Raw genomic sequence first — 16,871 nt, 5'->3', positions numbered from 1 at the left:
ACGGAACTAGTCTCAGATAGCAAAAGCTGCCATTTAATCCAGCAACGTCGGCAGCCGTAGAATCAATGTAAAATTAACAGATTTTGCTATCTCGGGTCAGGGCAGTTGAGGAAATAGCACCCTTCGCATAACAAGACTCGAAATTGATAAGCAGAGCAGCAAAGTTAATGTTGGTATGGTGGCGAAAGTTGCGCTCTTTATGTAAGGCTTAACCAGGTGAACAAAGTTTGGAGTGCCAAATCGCTCCAATGAGAGAACTTCAGCAACCACCCAGGCACTGCTGAAAATCAGCGCAAATCCTCAAAGAAGAACACCCAGAAGAACTGATAGGAAACTACAAAATGCAAAACACGCCTCAGGAAAGCAAGCGTCCGGCCTGTAGTGCAAGTGAGTACCGAGTATGAACTATACTGCTACATGAACGAATAATTTAGTTTGCGTATTTCTTTTTATGATTTGTTGTTGGTTTTTGTCAATATATAACGTTATTTATCTTTAACTTTCTTCGATAGTTTTCCAATACCAAGCGTGATCAGCAATCTCTCTAAGGCAGATTGAAAGTCGGCTTAAACTTTTGGTCTACGTCGCGCACTTGCAATAAACATTCCGGCCGCATCTAAGCCAAACCGTGCATTTAATGTTGTTACCGAGTTTTGAAACATAGGCGGCCTGGGCTTGCTATCCAGCGACCTACGCTACCCCATGTAGAGCGATACCCACAATGAATGAGTGCTGTGTTGATTGTTTGAGTAGCACACAGGGCAGTTTTTATGACAAGGCAGTTTTTATGATTCAATTTTATGCATTGTAACATTTTTTGTAAACTTTGGACACAATTATAAGCACATCAATTTTTTTTTCAATAGTACAGACTACAAATCAAAGAGTAATTTTCATATTTTAGCCACATAATGAGAAGCACATCACTAAAAAAAGACTTCATGCTAAGTTTGGTAAGCGGAGGAAGAGGAAAGAGTCATCCCAAAACGAGATGACTCGATACAGTGACAAATGATAGTGGGGTGGGCATGAAAGAGCTGAAGGAGGTTGAGGAATCGGGAGCTATGGACGGAAATTATACATAGAGTGACTGTGAGTCAAAACCGACTGAACGGATGATGATGATGACTACTCCGGTACTCCCCAATCACTGATACTAGTCTATACAACAGGGTCAATATGGGTCATCAATAATTAACGTTACAACTTCAAGCAACTGTATTTAACAAATGGTAGACAATATTTGAGTAATAAACATAATAATATTATTGTCAATTTTAAAAATAAATATTTAGAAAAAAAAACAAGTTTTTCTCAATGTGTCCAGCTGTCCACCATTTGCGTAAATAACAAATCGGAGACGTTTCGAAAAGGACCTGCAAGAATCATGAATAACTCTTTGAGGTATTTTGGTCCATTCTTTTTTCAGATTAGTCTTCAGCGCTTCCAAACTTTGGAGGTGTTTAGTCAAAACCTTGCTCTCCAGGTAAGACCAGATGCCAAAGTCTAGGGCAGGGGTGGGAAAAGTTGTTCAAAGAAAGAGCCGCTTGTGGATAAACCATAAACACCGACGAGCCGCAAAATCAGTTCACACAAAATAACATAACAGCAATAAAAAGTAAAAACACAATGATTGTTTATCCATATCAGTTTTGTACTTGACTCGCTAATCTCTGAAAATTTGAACTATAAGTTGTTAATGCTGTGCGAATTAATTCTTTCAAGCGTTCATTTGTTAAGGTTGCACGATGTTTTGATTTTACAAAGTTATAAATTCTTATAAAATAAATAAGTAAATTCTAGTGCTACTTCTAAGCTTAACTAATCGCTGCTTAGCGACTTTACTAAACTTCCAATTGTTGCTGACTGAACGCAAAATCAGCCAAGAGAGGCCCAGTGTTGCTTTTGCAACGTCACAATTCCATTGTTTAACAATGGCTACAGTAAAAGAGAGACTCCTTTTTGATCTTTGTATTGTATTGGGCGCAAATAAGATTTTGAAGAAAGTGTAAGCAACAAATTTTAATTTTTACCAACTGATTTTCGCGCCCCTATTAATGTGGCGCCCATGGCTCGAGCAATGCCTGCCATACCCTAGGTACGCCACTGCTTGGTTGACAGCGCAAAATAACATATTTATAAAGTATAATCCTAATTTTTTTGTAATACTGTATTACGATTCAATACAAGAGCCACAAAATTTATGTTGACGAGCCGCAGTTTGCCCACCGTTGGTCTAGGTCTAGGCCCTACGGATTTCGGCCAATGTACCGTTCTTCATTTCCAAGGAAGAATGGCCTCCTTTATCCCCAGACCTGAACCCTATACACTTTGGCATCTGGTCTTGGCTGGAGAGCAAGATTTCGACCAAACACCACCAAAGTTTGAAAGCGCTGAAGGCTAATCTGATAAAAGAATGAGCCAAAATACCTCAAAGAGTTCTTCGTGACTCTTGCAGGACCTTTTCGAAGCGTCTCCGACTTGTTATCGACGCAAATGGCGGATACAATCAGTAAAACTTAATTTTTCTAAATATTTATTTATTTGACAATAATATTATATGTTTATTAGTATTACTCAAAAGTTGTCTACCATGTGTTAAATGCAGTTGTTTGAAGTTATAACGTTAATTATATTGACGACCCTGTATATCAATACTATATCATTTGCCAACTCAACACTCCACGTCTAAATGCAGTGCGTACTGTGTAATGAACACGTCCCCAAATGAAGAACGGAAGTGTCATTTTTCTCGGCCAAATGTTTTACATGTGTTTTTTGAAAGCACTTGTTAACATTTGACAAATATGACAATATGTAGTAGCCTAGTAACTCTAACGACAGATCTCAACAAAATGGTCAGAGTGTTGCAAGAATTAGTCACTTCCACAGTGAAAACGTGAACCACAATACATGTTGATCACTTGGTTAAAAATTGATGACCAATACTGCGAGTGTTCGTCAAATTGTTTCTTTGTTTGGGTGGTGATGGTCTCCATCAAACTTAAAAGTAAATTGCTTATTTTACATCAAAAACAAGCATTTTTTTAAATGGGTGGGATACCGAATTGAATGTGGTCAAGTCTTGATTTTAGTGTCTGCCACTCTGCCTGCTTATAATTTCGTGCAATTTTTTAATATGGAAACATAACGTAGAATCATTTTGCATCAGATTTCGCGCTTGCAAAAGAATGCACATAGCCGCAATCTGCCGCATGCACTAACTAAGCACTGTTTAGAGAACATACACACCAGTTGTTGACCTATAGGCCTGATGCTAATATCACAACAGTGGAAGGTTATAGCACAGCAATTTGTGTTTTGTGAACATTTTATGCCAAAGTAAATTTTATGAAAATTTGGTGCCAATTATGTCAAAATTAAAACTTTAGTGATATTTTTATGATTTTATGCCAAGTGGGACCCTTGAGCACACCTTACCATGAGTAGCAAGACGTTATACAGCCTTGAACACGTAATGTAACAATGTGTACGGAAAGTAAACTTGGCAATTTTCAGTGCAGTTGACACTGTCTGGCTTGTAAAGCGCTAAGGAGCAACGCATATCTGCAAAGGATTCAGCGTTATATAAAAACAAACTTTACTACTACATAATATGCGGCTTAGAAACGATGGGGAAAAGAAATGGAAAAAGAAACTTACATTTTGGAAAAACCTCTGACGGTTGCATTAGCTTCAACACGGCGAAAGACGAGACAGATGGCAGCAGCCACAGTTGCGCAGGTGAGATACTTTCCGTTGATTATGTTTCCTTTCATCGACGACGATGCGTCTACAGTGATGTTGATACGTTTTCCGGTCGCAGCAACATTCTAGAAGACGAACTCTTGTTATTTGCATCTTTAGAGGGTTTAAAAACGATTAGATTCACAGTCAGCAAAACATTACAACGCACAAATAACGTTTTTAGAGCAACTTTCAGTGGTTAGTGCCTTACACTATCCCAAGCAAAGCAGAGCTATGGAGTAGGAGTCGTGGTGTCGGAAGAATTTTAGTATGTCCGGAGTCGGAGTCGTTAAAAAAAAACGGCCGAATCTGACTTGACACAAAACGATAAATAATAAAACTTTTGTTTTCTATCTATTTTCAAAATAATTTTTTCTTGTTTTCTGTATTGTGCTCTTAAACTTTACCAAAAAAATAGAGGCTGTTTGTGTTTGCCAGTTTTTGGAAAAGTCGCCGCTTCAAATTTAATCGTAAGTGAAATTAATTAAACAAAATTAAAAAACGTTAAAACTTTAAAAAATGTGGCAACATTGGAACCGGAGTCGGCCAAATACAAATCAAGGAGTCGAAGTATAATTTTCGCCCGACTCCACAACCCTGAAGCAAATGCAAGTGAATGTCTCATAACTTCAAACTAATAACACACAATCAACATATTTGTTACTGTGTTCAAATAAAACATATTCACTTTGCCATGCAGTAATTTCAGCCGACTGCAGAACTAGGGTACCTGAATGCTTGAATAAAAAGCCGCGCCTAAAGCCGATGATATTTGGTTATCAGGATCCCATTTTCGCTTCTTTTTGATGACGCTTCCTCCCTTGTAGAGGTGCCGGTACAACAGAAAGCTAAAGATACCAAAGTAATGGACTGTAGGCACATGCAGCCATACGAAACAGCCCTCGAATGCAACCATGAATGCACGATAATATAAGAATACTGCAATGTAATTTGGATCCTTGACCAATTTGATTTGATCTACAGTGTAATTGCATTTAATCCTTACAAACAGTTGATGAAAAAAACACGACAAAGATATTTTGAAGACACATCATAGAATTAGATATAAACTAGACATGAGAGGCTCACACTGCAACGCAGTGTGTGTCACAATTCTAAAATGCATCTCGATTACAAAAGTTATTAAAACATCATCCATGACCTGTCTATTAGTCTTCTATAAACCAGATACTTCTTTCCTGCTAGGACAAGGGGTTGGGCTTGTCTGTTCTGAACACTTTTCCTCGCCCCTTCCTTCAACCATCTCACTTTGGTCTGACACTTAAATGATAACTTGGAAACACTTGCCTTACCGGTAAAGCAAACCTTCTTTATTTTCCTTTCAACCTGTTTATTTTTTCTTAGTTTCTAAACATGTCATAAGCATTCTCCATGATGGCAACGTCAAGCTAACTCACATATCTCTATCTGAGTCATAACTCATGATATTCCTAAAACACCGTTTGCATAAAAGATTTTTATACAGAAAACGCTTTTATTTGCATTGAATATACTCTTCAACCAAGCCATTTGAAAAACTCTTAACTTATACAGCTGCTTAAATGCCCTTTCCTTGCTAAATTGGCCGAGTCACGGTTTGGTTGTAAAAATTAATTAAGTGATACACTAAAACTTCCACAGCATCAAAAAGTTTTTATAAAAAAAGTAATCTGTTTTTCATTAATATGTCCTGACATGTTGTAGAAGTTTGTCTGATGGTGACTGCAAACTAAACTTTCGTAGAGTAAATAGAGCAGAATATTTTTATCAACGCACATCGAGTATTATGCTGCTGTTTTATAGCAAAATAAACATTAAACCACAACTTACTAAAAAGGATGCAGCTTAGATTCCACAATGCTCTGATGATCCATGATCCGCTGGAGGACGTGCTTGCTCGCCATGTTATCCCGTTCAAGCAACTTGATATGATGCAGCCGAGATAGATTAGGTAAGAGCACGTTCATTGGGGTGGTCGACAACAAGTGCTTCCACATCTTTTTTAAAACGGTTTTAAATAATGGCATATACTTTAGCCTTAGTACAATAAATTAATCCATCTAGTCAGAGCAACAATAATGTGAGGAAAGTGAGAGCCTTTCCTCGTTGGAAACTCGTGTTCAGTTTCCGGGCTAGTCAGTTGCCAATGCGTCTGGCAAGTAATTCTACTAAAATAACTAAATATATAGTGACTTTTAAAGCTCCTGTCATAGGAGCTGAGAGAATTTGGTTCGTTTTAAAACTCATTCAAGTTGGTCATTTTATCTTGAGTTAGTGAAATCATAAAAAAATGCAATTAGCAATCTTGTAACAAGAAGTCAGTGAAACATTTGCACGGCTCTTATTGTTTTATTGGACTACTTTACTGGAGTTGTCATTAGGTAGAGTTCAATGATATCAGCACATATTTTCAGTTGGAGAGGAACTGGCAGTCTTTGTCAGTTCCGCAGACACCTTGTTTTGTCACCCAGACACGTCGATAATTTTCAATACAAACAAACAAGGTAGGCTACGTTTTGTTGAAGCTCTATCATAACTGCAGAAGCTCGTGGAGATAAAGCTGACTGTGAGGTAAGCGTACCGTCAATATGTGTAGGCTAGAGTGCATCAAACCCTCACCATGAAAATATTTTCCCACGACAGTATATACTAAAATTGTACTACTCTTAAAAATTCAATTGTGTAAAATATTACAAAATTTGAATGAACTCTACTGGGTACACATCGAGCTTGAAAAAACGAAAAATATGGTTATTCCTCATGAAAACAGCCAATATGAAAATATCTCGAACACGATACCTCTCAGATTTTGCTGGAAATTTGTCATTCTGTGCCTTAGGCTACCAGTACCAAACGAAAGAATCCCAAGTTTTAGATCAATATCTCGGGTGCGTCCATGGCGGCGATTTAATTCTAAGTACCACCCTCGTTTTTGACTTGTGGGGGTATGTCACAATCAATATGCAAAGCCTCAAGACAGGCTACATTATGTCTTGACCGAGCGCACTGTTTTAATTGTAAAATCCATATATATATATACGATATGTTATTATCGGTTACTGTCCTTCCTATAGTGACCTCTGATTGTGAAATTTTTATTATGTGACATATTTCTGGAAGCTTCTGTGTACGTGCAAGCATGGAACATTCTTTTGCTTGACTTGCCAGGTGTGGGTTGTTTTGACGTCATAAAGATGTATACGTGCAGTAAAACTTGACCAAGTCATGGAGAGACCGCTGGGAAACCATCTCACGGCCCAACCAGTTCCAAGTCACCAGACACTACGGTAGTACGGTACCACCTGGCTCAGACCTGCCAAGAAAAGAATGGGTAACTCTGAATCGCCTCCGTACTGGTGTTGGTCGCTTCAAGCACAATATGTTTACCTGGGGATTGTGTGACTCACCAGCCTGTGTTTGTGGTGACTGTCAAACAACATACCATAAATCACTGTCCAGTGTTTCGACCTGAAGAACATGTGAATCTCATAGACCCTGATATGAAGACACTGCTCTGGTTGCAACAATTGGGAGACGTTACATGAATTGCTGCCTCATAAGCAAGAAGAAGAAGAAGACCAGAACAATGAGTTCTTATGATGTAACATTATCGTACCTTCTCGAAGTTACTAGACCAACAAACCTGCTATAAATAGTGTAATTTGCGTAAATTATTATTAGTATATTATAGAACTTGTAGTTGGTAATAGATCTAGAGATTATAGTGAGATTATTATTGATTGAGAGTTGAAGTTATTGAATACGAGTAGATGAAAGTTGGTGCTATTATAAATTGTGATCGAGATTAGAGTTATATATATGAAGAGCTGTGAGTGAATCACGTTAAAGTTGATTAAGAGATACAAGCCCTGGAATCTATTGCTGTTCATTGTTACTTTGATTATTTGCTGGAAGTATTGAGCCATTCGTTAATTCATTTGTCATCTCACTAGTAGAACTATTCGACCATTTAATTGACTGCTTTTCGGTGATATCCCATGAAACTACGTCATTAATCCTTTCCAAGTATCTTTCCTGGTAAGAGATAGAAAGAATCGTGACAGGGTAGCGTATAGCAATTTTTGCCATTTTGAAAGCCCCATAACTTCTATTGTAAATGCAATGGAACACTAAAATTTGCTATGCTAGCTCATTATAAACTATTATATACAACACAATTCACCAATAAAAAACAACATTTCTTGATGCATGGGTATTAAGTGGTTCATCAAAATCTTAATATTTTGCCCCATAAAGGTTTTTTTTTTTCAATAATTTAACGCTTCTGACATTCAAACCAATCAGAATATTTGTCTAAAACATGATTATTTGTAATACTTGGAAACTTTGTTTGTGTCAAATCAAGTTTGAGGGTTGTGGTGCCATTAACAGAGATCTTATGAGGGTCTGAAAACCAAATCAAGCAGAAATGGCACTTTTTAGAGCTCTAAATGGCCATGTGGGCATTTTATGGTCATATGGTCGTCCAACTGCCTATTGTAGAGTAACTAGAGTAATAACAACACCTTTACAGGGCAAAATATTAATATATTATATATTGTAGAAAAATATACTAACATATAGTATATACAACTTTAAAGATTCTATTTGAATAAGAACCTTCTAATGATCCTCCTTTTAGGTGAAACAAGCTGTCAAGGGTTCATATAGTAATATAACTATATTTGATTTAATTCGCTCTACTTGGCTTGTTGCTTGGCATTGAGCACTTTTTGTAGTATTAGTAGTTTTCATTGTTTAGTACAACTTTACTATATATACTTCCATGAAAAAAAATTTTCATGAGGGTTTGATGCACCCTAGTGTAGGGCTAAGGCATTTGTCAAACAAAACATAGATCCATCACTATTGTAAATAATGATAGGCAATAACAATGACACAGGTGAAAACGGTGACTTCTTACATCAGCAGTCAATTGAAGCTACAATAGGTTAGACGTACCTGGACGTTGTTGTGCCACTTGCAAGGTAGGTGTTCCCACGTCAGATCTCGTAGCGCCAATTGCTCTGCAACGTCTTCAGCAGACCTGGCGGCTTTCAGCTCATTAATAGCATCAAGGAATTCCATCACCTAGATAATTAATATTTCAACGGAAATCACTCAAGGAACTGCTCACAGAGTAGAAATAGAAATACGTGCACAATATAATGCTTTTAGCAATGTGCAGAATCTGACACATCCGACAATTTGTAACTCATGATGTCTGTGGTTCTCACTAGTCCACAATAGGACAGACATCCAAATGTGTGACATTGTATATATAGCAATAGCCGCTACTTAGATGTAGTCGATGTATGAAACAAAATTTTATGTAAAAAAGCAAGCATTGTGACTGTTCAATGTAGTGTTCACCATGCTGACCTCTACAGCTTCATCATCTTCACTATGCGCTATCTCATCTTTGAAGCGTGCTGATGTTTTCTTATAGCCTTGAGTGATGTAACTGCATACCATTGCAAAACCTATAACAACAAAACTTAACTTCACACAGGCAATCAGGCACACTAACGATTAATTCATGAGCAATGGTTAAATCTATTCGAACACTTGTGGCATAAGTGCACCTAGTATCAATAGTAGGCAGGGTTAAACGGGTCTGCTACTATTCTGTGAGTCCGATTCGGTGATTTTTTTGAATTTTTTTTTGAAAATTATCGGGTACTGTAGCCCAGTGATCATTGCCGCTTTTACATCGTTTTAATGTCGGTAAACGTTGAAATAAGACCCTAACCTGTAACCCTTAACCCCTATTGATAACAAATTTCCTATTTCAAGCAACTAACGATACTTACCAAGAGGACTTTTAGCCTTGATGTGGCACAACCTCAACAAGTCGCGATGACTCCATGAATCCATGGCCGGACAACGAGTGATGTCAAAAGCAACGTCATATGGCCGCTTGTTTGTGTACCAAGCTTGAACAGCGCGACGACGAGCTCTCCCCCAACCAGTGTGCCCTTTCTTCCATTTTTTGCAGAGCTCCTCGCTATACTTGACAAACTAAAAGTATGGCATGGAAAGAACACACAAAATTCACATTAGATCAGTGTTCTCAATTAAATTTAATCACTGTCTTAGAAATTTAGTTTGCAAATCGAGCACTTTTACATCAGTACACATAATGTTGGCTGCATAGCCGAGTGGTGAGAGCGCTGGAACGGTAATAGAAAGGGTGCTGGTTCGGGGTCTGCTACTATTCGGCGAGTCCAATTCGGCGAGTCCGATTCGGCGAGTCCGATTCGACTAGTCCGATTCGGCGAGTTCCCTATTCGGCAAGAGCCCTTTTCGGCGAGTGCCCTATTCGGCGAGTTTTTGAAATTTTTGAAAGGAAATTATCGGGTACCGTAGCCTAATTACAATTGCCGTTTTTACATCATTTTAACGTCGCTAAACGTTGAAATCGTGCAGAAAGGAATAAAAATAAAATGTTTGAACTATTAATGTAAAATTCGTCATCTCAGTTCAGTTATTTTTATTTTTGACCATCATATCAAAAACAATACACGTCAACATAGCAAAGGTAGAAGTGACAAAACGCGAACGTTAAAACGTGCTTGAATTCGTCATGTCAGTTCAGTTGTTTTTCTTTCTGATCATGATATCAAAAACAATACACGTCAACATAGCAAAGGTGTAGAAAAAGGTAGAAGCGACAAAACGCGAACGTTAAAACGTGCTTGTGACCGAAGTAAGTTATTGAGTTGAAAGAAATTTGGCACGGTCGCAACACTTTCAGAAAAATTTAAGATATGAAGGAAAATAAAACAAAGAAAATGTTACAAAAAATAAATAAAATAAATCGTGTTTATGTCTATAAGTTAGTACTTTTGAATAGTTAAAATGATTAGTTTGGATCAACAAATGTGTGGCCTACAGCTTGGATTGAAAGGAAATTATCGGGTACCGTAGCCTAGTTATCCCGACCAGCAAAAATTTGTTCCAAGAACACAGTTCATTTTTACATTGTAGTAACAGAATGAAAAGGCTAAACAAATGTGTGGCCTATTGTGTTAACGTCGCTAAACGTTAAAATCGTGTAGAAAAGAGAGCTTTTGCTGACTAAGATACTTTGAAACTGAGAAACATTCACAGAAGCCCTACGATTTGTTCCAAGAACTCATTTAACATAACATTTCATTTGTACATTGATTCAACGTCTGAATACATTATCTTAAAAATGCAACGTATCGTAGGGCTTCTGTGAATGTTTCTCAGTTTCAACGTATCCTAGTCAGCAAAAGCACCCTTTTCCACGACACGATTTCAACGTTTAGCGACGTTAAAACGATAGGCCACACATTTGGTTAGCCTTTTCATTCTGTTACTACAATGTAAAAATGAACTGTTAGGCTAACTGGGTTCTTGGAACAAAATTTTTGCTGGTCGGGATAACTAGGCTACGGTACCCGATAATTTCCTTTCAATCTAAGCTGTAGGTCACACATTTGTTGATCCAAACTATTCATTTTAACCATAGGCGCCTAAGCCGTGGGGGCCAGCCCCCCACGCATATTTCCGAGTGGGAGCAACTTTTTATGCTACATTGATACATAAAACAATAGATGAACTAGCGATCGGCAGCAGGAAAATATTTTTAAATGCAAACCGCAACAGCTTCGCGATAAATAATCACTAGAACGAGTAGCGATGCTACAATCCCACCCCAGACAAAAAAAATCTGTCATTTTTACGTTGATTTAACGTCTGTAGACGTTGAATCAATGTAAAAATGACTGATTTTGCTGCCTGTGACATAGCAAAAATCTACCATTTTACGTCGATTCAATGTCATCAGATGTTGAATGCACCCAAAAACAACATAATTGCGTTTAGCTTAATGCGCTTGCAAACAGACTCGCTGTCGCTTTCGAAAGTCGAAACCTCTGCAGAGAATTGTCGCGGCAGTGAATCGGTTGCTGTGAAAATGAACTTGAAGTTTCGGCCCGAGGTTACCACTAACCAACGTAACAAGGGCTGGTACAAACCGCATTGCGCACAGTCGCACAAGCGGCATAATCAACACAACAACGTACTCGCGCAAACTGCATGGCGCACACACGTCCGTTGTCATAGAAACCCGATCAAAGGCGGGGAATATGCGCATCTTTTGTTTCATCTGCAACACGAAAACGGGCGTATTACTGCGGATTGAAACTTGAAAGCTGGTCAGCCATAAGATGCGATATTGTAGTGAAAAGGGAGCAATGTCAAGTCGAAAACTTAATCAAACGTCTCTCTGTAACTATTTTTCAAGGGCTGTTGACGTGTATTGTTTTTGATATGATGGTCAAAAATAAAAATAACTGAACTGACATGACGAATTCAAGCACGTGTTAACGTTCGCGTTTTGTCGCTTCTACCTTTGCTATGTTGACGTGTATTGTTTTTGATATGATGGTCAAAAATAAAAAATAACTGTTCAAACTGACATGACGAATTTTAATTTAATAGTTCAAACATTTTATTTTCATTCCTTTCTGCACGATTTCAACGTTTAGCGACGTTAAAACGATGTAAAAACGGCAATTGTAATTAGGCTACGGTACCCGATAATTTCCTTTTACAAATTTCAAAAACTCGCCGAATAGGGCACTCGCCGAAAAAGGCTCTCGCCGAACAGGGAACTCGCCGAATCGGACTAGTCGAATCGGACTCGTCGAATCGGACTCGCCGAAACGGGCCATTTCCGGCTGGTTCGACACCGCTCAAGAGCATGCGGCTGTGTCTTTGGCAGGACACTTAAAGACATGCCTGAAGAATCATGATGCTATGTGGGCTCCATTCAAATCACATGTCATATTTTTGTACCTACATTGAAATTGAAAACAACTTGCTTAACCAAGTTTCTCAAATGTTTAGATTTGACCATATTTTTGCTGTGATAGTGTACTAGTATTGTTCAGTATTTCTTTTAAAAATACTTTTCTTTCAGGCTTGAAAAGGGCTGTATGACTAGCCGAAAACGTTAGCTTATTGTAATATTGTTTTTTGTTTTTATAATGTTACCGTAAATGTAGTCTTGTTGCTGGGTTATGTCTGTTTATATTATTAGCTAAAAAGATGTACCGTACGTATGATATCACAAAGCAAATATAAATGGAATTACCTGCAATATTGCATGAGGGCGTTTGCACAAATCAGTCACAGATTGATAAGCTTTGTTAGAAAGATCAGTCTTGTTGCTACACACACAAACTGCTAATGCCAACAAAACTGGGTGTTCATTGGAAAGAGCACCTGCAAATCATTCAATGTCAATTTTGTTGAAATATGGTGCTGCAATCATAGCATTTGCTTCTGTGGTAGCTAAATTTTGATGCAGCAAAATCTGGCAAATTGCAAAGTTGAATTGACAAGCCTCTTAATGTGTTAAACCAATATATGATTCAGATTATCTTAATCTATCCAGATTCTTACAAACGATTGACAAGAGTTTACAATGCCAGCAAGATAACAGAATTATGGTACCATTATGATTTGGTGAAGAAAAAACTAAACTTATTTACATCTAAATAGAATTACCTACGGTCATAGGCGTCGATTTTCTTTTAGAAGAAAGGAATTCTGGGTGGGCGAGAGTTTTCAAACAGATTTCATTGAATGTGTATGTTCGCAAATTCGCAATGGTTAGTCTTTCTCACAAAGACTGCGTTTAGCGTCGCTGCAGCAATTAAGCTTTAAGACATACTAAATGAAATTTTCAAACGGGAATGAAGCATTAAAATGCGTAAACTGAACATTCAAGAATACATTTAAAAAAGAATTACCGAAAAAAAAATGTTTTGAATGGCACTGGCAAGACCCAAAGTCCAATGTTTCATTTATTTTTTTATTTTTTCAAAATGACCAAAAAGTGGAAACACTGCTCGAGAATACGTCACTATCGACAGCAATAACAAAAGCCACATTACCACATCTAATGTTTTAACATCAGATGTGATGTTTTAAGCAAACCGTCTGATGTTTTGATGTTGAAATCTGATGTTTTGATGTACATACATATTACATAGCCTACAGTTAAATCGCCCGCAATAAAAGCGATTGCCCTATCAGCTGATTGCTAGTCGATAGTGACGTAGACTGTACAGTCGCACGCTTCGCAGCTCACGCCCATTCCCGTTTTGAAAGCTTTGACAAAAGCACGCGCGGAATGCTGATCAGACCGCAATGGGGCAAAATTTTATTCAAATTTGTTTTATGGTAGCATCTTAAACACAAAGAACGTGTACAATCGCCAAGTCAGGTTTTTCCTTTAGTATCCCTTTAATGTTCTGCTTTCTTGGGCCTTGCGATCTTATGAGCGCTGCTAAACTAAACAAACTTTTATGTTTTCTTTTGCGACCTAAACAGCGCGTGACCAGTTATCTTTGAAGTGGCGCCTTCGAATTTGCCGCACTTTGATTTGTAAAAAGCAAAGATTTGTAAAAATCGATTGTTTCAGTACGGGTTTAGTTTGTATCGGTCATGTTCATTATGATGTCATATTCACATTCCCTTACGCTGACCCTGAACTGAAGTTTGATTGTGACATAACGAAAGCGAGACCATTCGGAGAAAAGATCAAACGTGGCTTTCTCTCACCAGGAATTGCCAGTGTGTGGCAGTTGCCGTAGCAACAACAGTGCAGAGAGTATCGCATTTTTTTAACGCAGCGTTGTTGCGGAATTGCTTTGTTCTGTCGGATACCTAGCGAGAGACATAGCGTAAATCAAAAAGTTGCGCTGCAGTTGGTTGGATAATTTTTTACGTTTAACAAAAACGGAAATAATTGTAACGAGCACTTCGTAAGTGTCATGAAAACAGGGTGGGCAAAACATATTTTGCCCACCCTCGTTTCACGGCCGGGTGGGCGTCGCCCACCCGGCCCACCCTATTTCGACGCCTATGCCTACGGTAATGCTTGAGAAAATAAGCGTTGATTAAATTAAGCATCATAAGCGCTCTGGTGTTAGTGGCAAGCAAGAGTTGTGGTGAAGCCCCTTAACCTTATCTAAAGATGAGCTGTTTTCGTACGCGGAAAGTATGTCACGGCAATGACGCGACAATTCATCGAAAGACAATTTATTGAACGACAGTTAATCGAATGACAGTTTATCGAAAGACAGTTTATCTAACGACAATTCATCGAAACAACAGTTCATCCAACCGACTGTTTATCGAAACGACAGTTCATCGACAGACTGTTTGATTTTGAAGCTGAAGCTTTTTTTGGGAAAGTAGAATAAAAACCGACTTTCTGACGTCTTTTCATCTCAAACACTTTATTCCAATTAATTTCTATATGCACAATACACAATTACACATGGCTATACATTATATATCTTGTAAAATATTTTGGCTAGTTGTGATTTTCATAGCTCCCATTATTAACGATTAATTAGCACGGGCTAAGATAGCTTTCCTTAAGATAGCTGACATGCTTTCCATGTACGAAAACAGCTCGTATTAAGATAGGGTTAACATGCATTGCTCAAGCCCACACCCCGAGAGTCGAACCAGCGCCGCTTGATCTTGAAACTTCTGCGTTCCAGAAGTCATGCACTAACCAACTGAGCTATAGGGGCGAATATAGGAAACAAGGGGCGGAAAATCGTGTACTGCTTACTAACTAACATGGAAAAAGATTTCTTTGCATAAAAACTATTCACAGTTTAAAGTATTGAAAAAACCCTGACATGAAGAGTTGTTGCAAACCTGTTTGTGAAGCTTTTTTAATTAGGTTTATAGCATCATCAACATCCAATTGTTCAATCAATTCTTTCAATAGATGTCCTTCTTGTTCTATTTGCAGGTTTTGTGTTCTAGATTGATCAGACTTAGCAAATTTTCCAGTGTAGAGATACCGACATAAGCTTTGCTGTTTGTCAATACTCATCATCTGTTTCACAACTGTACTTCACTTAAATTAGTTTCTCCAAATGAAGTTACTGTCAAGCCAGAAGTGACCAAACAAAAATTACGAGATTTGATGGTTGCAGCAGCTTTAACAAATAAACTCAAAACAAAATCCTGTGACAAAAATCATTGATTGTGCTTGAATAAAAAAATTGTTTGGAATAAGGCATTGCTTAGAATGTTTGAATTATGACCATCTTTAATACAGGCCTCAATAATACATCGTGCAATCTTTCAATTAATTAAGGGCAAACTAGTTTGCATTTGATGTCAGGCTAAGTTGCAAAAGTAAGCTTCTTGTCTGAATTGTAGGCCTAGTTGATCAACACAGTCTGACTATATTTAAATAATTTTGTATCTGTTTGACACTGGCAATATGCAAAATGTCAACTATTCTGGACTTCTGCGATGCTTGTCATATATTGTTTTGTCTTTTTCGTTATGATGGTCAGAAATAAAAACAAACTGAACTGAACTGAACTAGACTTTGGTATTTGTGCTGAAACTTATGAGACAACCTGGCAACACTTGATTTTGATCAAATGATTTTTTTTAATAATGAAAAAAAAAACTTCATTATTAAAAAAATTCATTTGACCACATTGTTGTCACTTTTTTTCAGCAAAAGTAATCCAGAAATCACCAAAAATATATCCAGAATAATCTATAATTTGGGTCATTCCATGTCAACTCAACAGATTTTTGGAAAAGTGCAAGCTCGACCCTCTTAGATTTTCTTGAAATTCACACAAAGTTTCATATTGATGTATAATGAACACAAAAAAAATTTCAGCTCATTATCTCAAGACGTTTAGAAATTACAGCCCTTCAAAGTCACCAAGCTCGGACCTCAAAATATGTTCGCATGTAAATTTTCCTCCATGTTTGGGTCTTCACAACTTTTCATGTAAAGCATTTACAAATCTGAATTTTGGTATTCTGATTAAGAAGCAGTCCTAGTTTTCATATCTACCATCAAAATTGCTAATTTCAAATTAGTTTTACATATAGAACCTTTCAAAAATTGAAGTTTTTACATTTGAAAAAATTACATCAATTTTTGATGTCCGCTATCTCCCAAACCAATAGTCCCAGAACTACCATTTTGCAGATCCTTACTCCATACTAGTTGGTAATTAACCCCCATGAAACTGACACCAAACAAATGTGAAATTATTGAAGTTTGGAGGGTGCAATGATGAAGCCCG

The 16,871-nt window shown here is 37.6% G+C and overlaps 1 protein-coding gene across 3 annotated transcripts in view; it reads right to left on the bottom strand.

Moving 5' to 3' along the window:
* The window catches only part of LOC145767469 (RNA-binding protein RO60-like), a 36,375-nt gene extending 20,290 nt beyond the window's left edge, over positions 1 to 16,085 (bottom strand). For all 3 annotated transcript variants that reach the window (XR_014288788.1, XR_014288789.1, XM_082579294.1), the window contains exons 1-8: positions 15,463 to 16,085; positions 12,875 to 13,005; positions 9,561 to 9,768; positions 9,130 to 9,230; positions 8,710 to 8,838; positions 5,578 to 5,744; positions 4,478 to 4,595; positions 3,664 to 3,833 (exon numbers count right to left, since the gene is read on the bottom strand). Coding sequence is in view for 1 of the 3 variants with exons in the window: in XM_082579294.1 (XP_082435420.1) it covers positions 3,664 to 3,833; positions 4,478 to 4,595; positions 5,578 to 5,744; positions 8,710 to 8,838; positions 9,130 to 9,230; positions 9,561 to 9,768; positions 12,875 to 13,005; positions 15,463 to 15,646 (1,208 nt within the window). In the remaining 2 variants the exon portion in view is untranslated. The remainder of the gene's footprint in view (positions 1 to 3,663; positions 3,834 to 4,477; positions 4,596 to 5,577; positions 5,745 to 8,709; positions 8,839 to 9,129; positions 9,231 to 9,560; positions 9,769 to 12,874; positions 13,006 to 15,462) is intronic.
* Positions 16,086 to 16,871: the final 786 nt, after the last annotated feature.

The sequence above is a fragment of the Aplidium turbinatum genome, chromosome 3 (assembly GCF_918807975.1).
Source record: "Aplidium turbinatum chromosome 3, kaAplTurb1.1, whole genome shotgun sequence".
NCBI classification, from domain to species: domain Eukaryota; kingdom Metazoa; phylum Chordata; class Ascidiacea; order Aplousobranchia; family Polyclinidae; genus Aplidium; species Aplidium turbinatum.
This window is presented reverse-complemented; position numbering and strand designations above follow the sequence as displayed.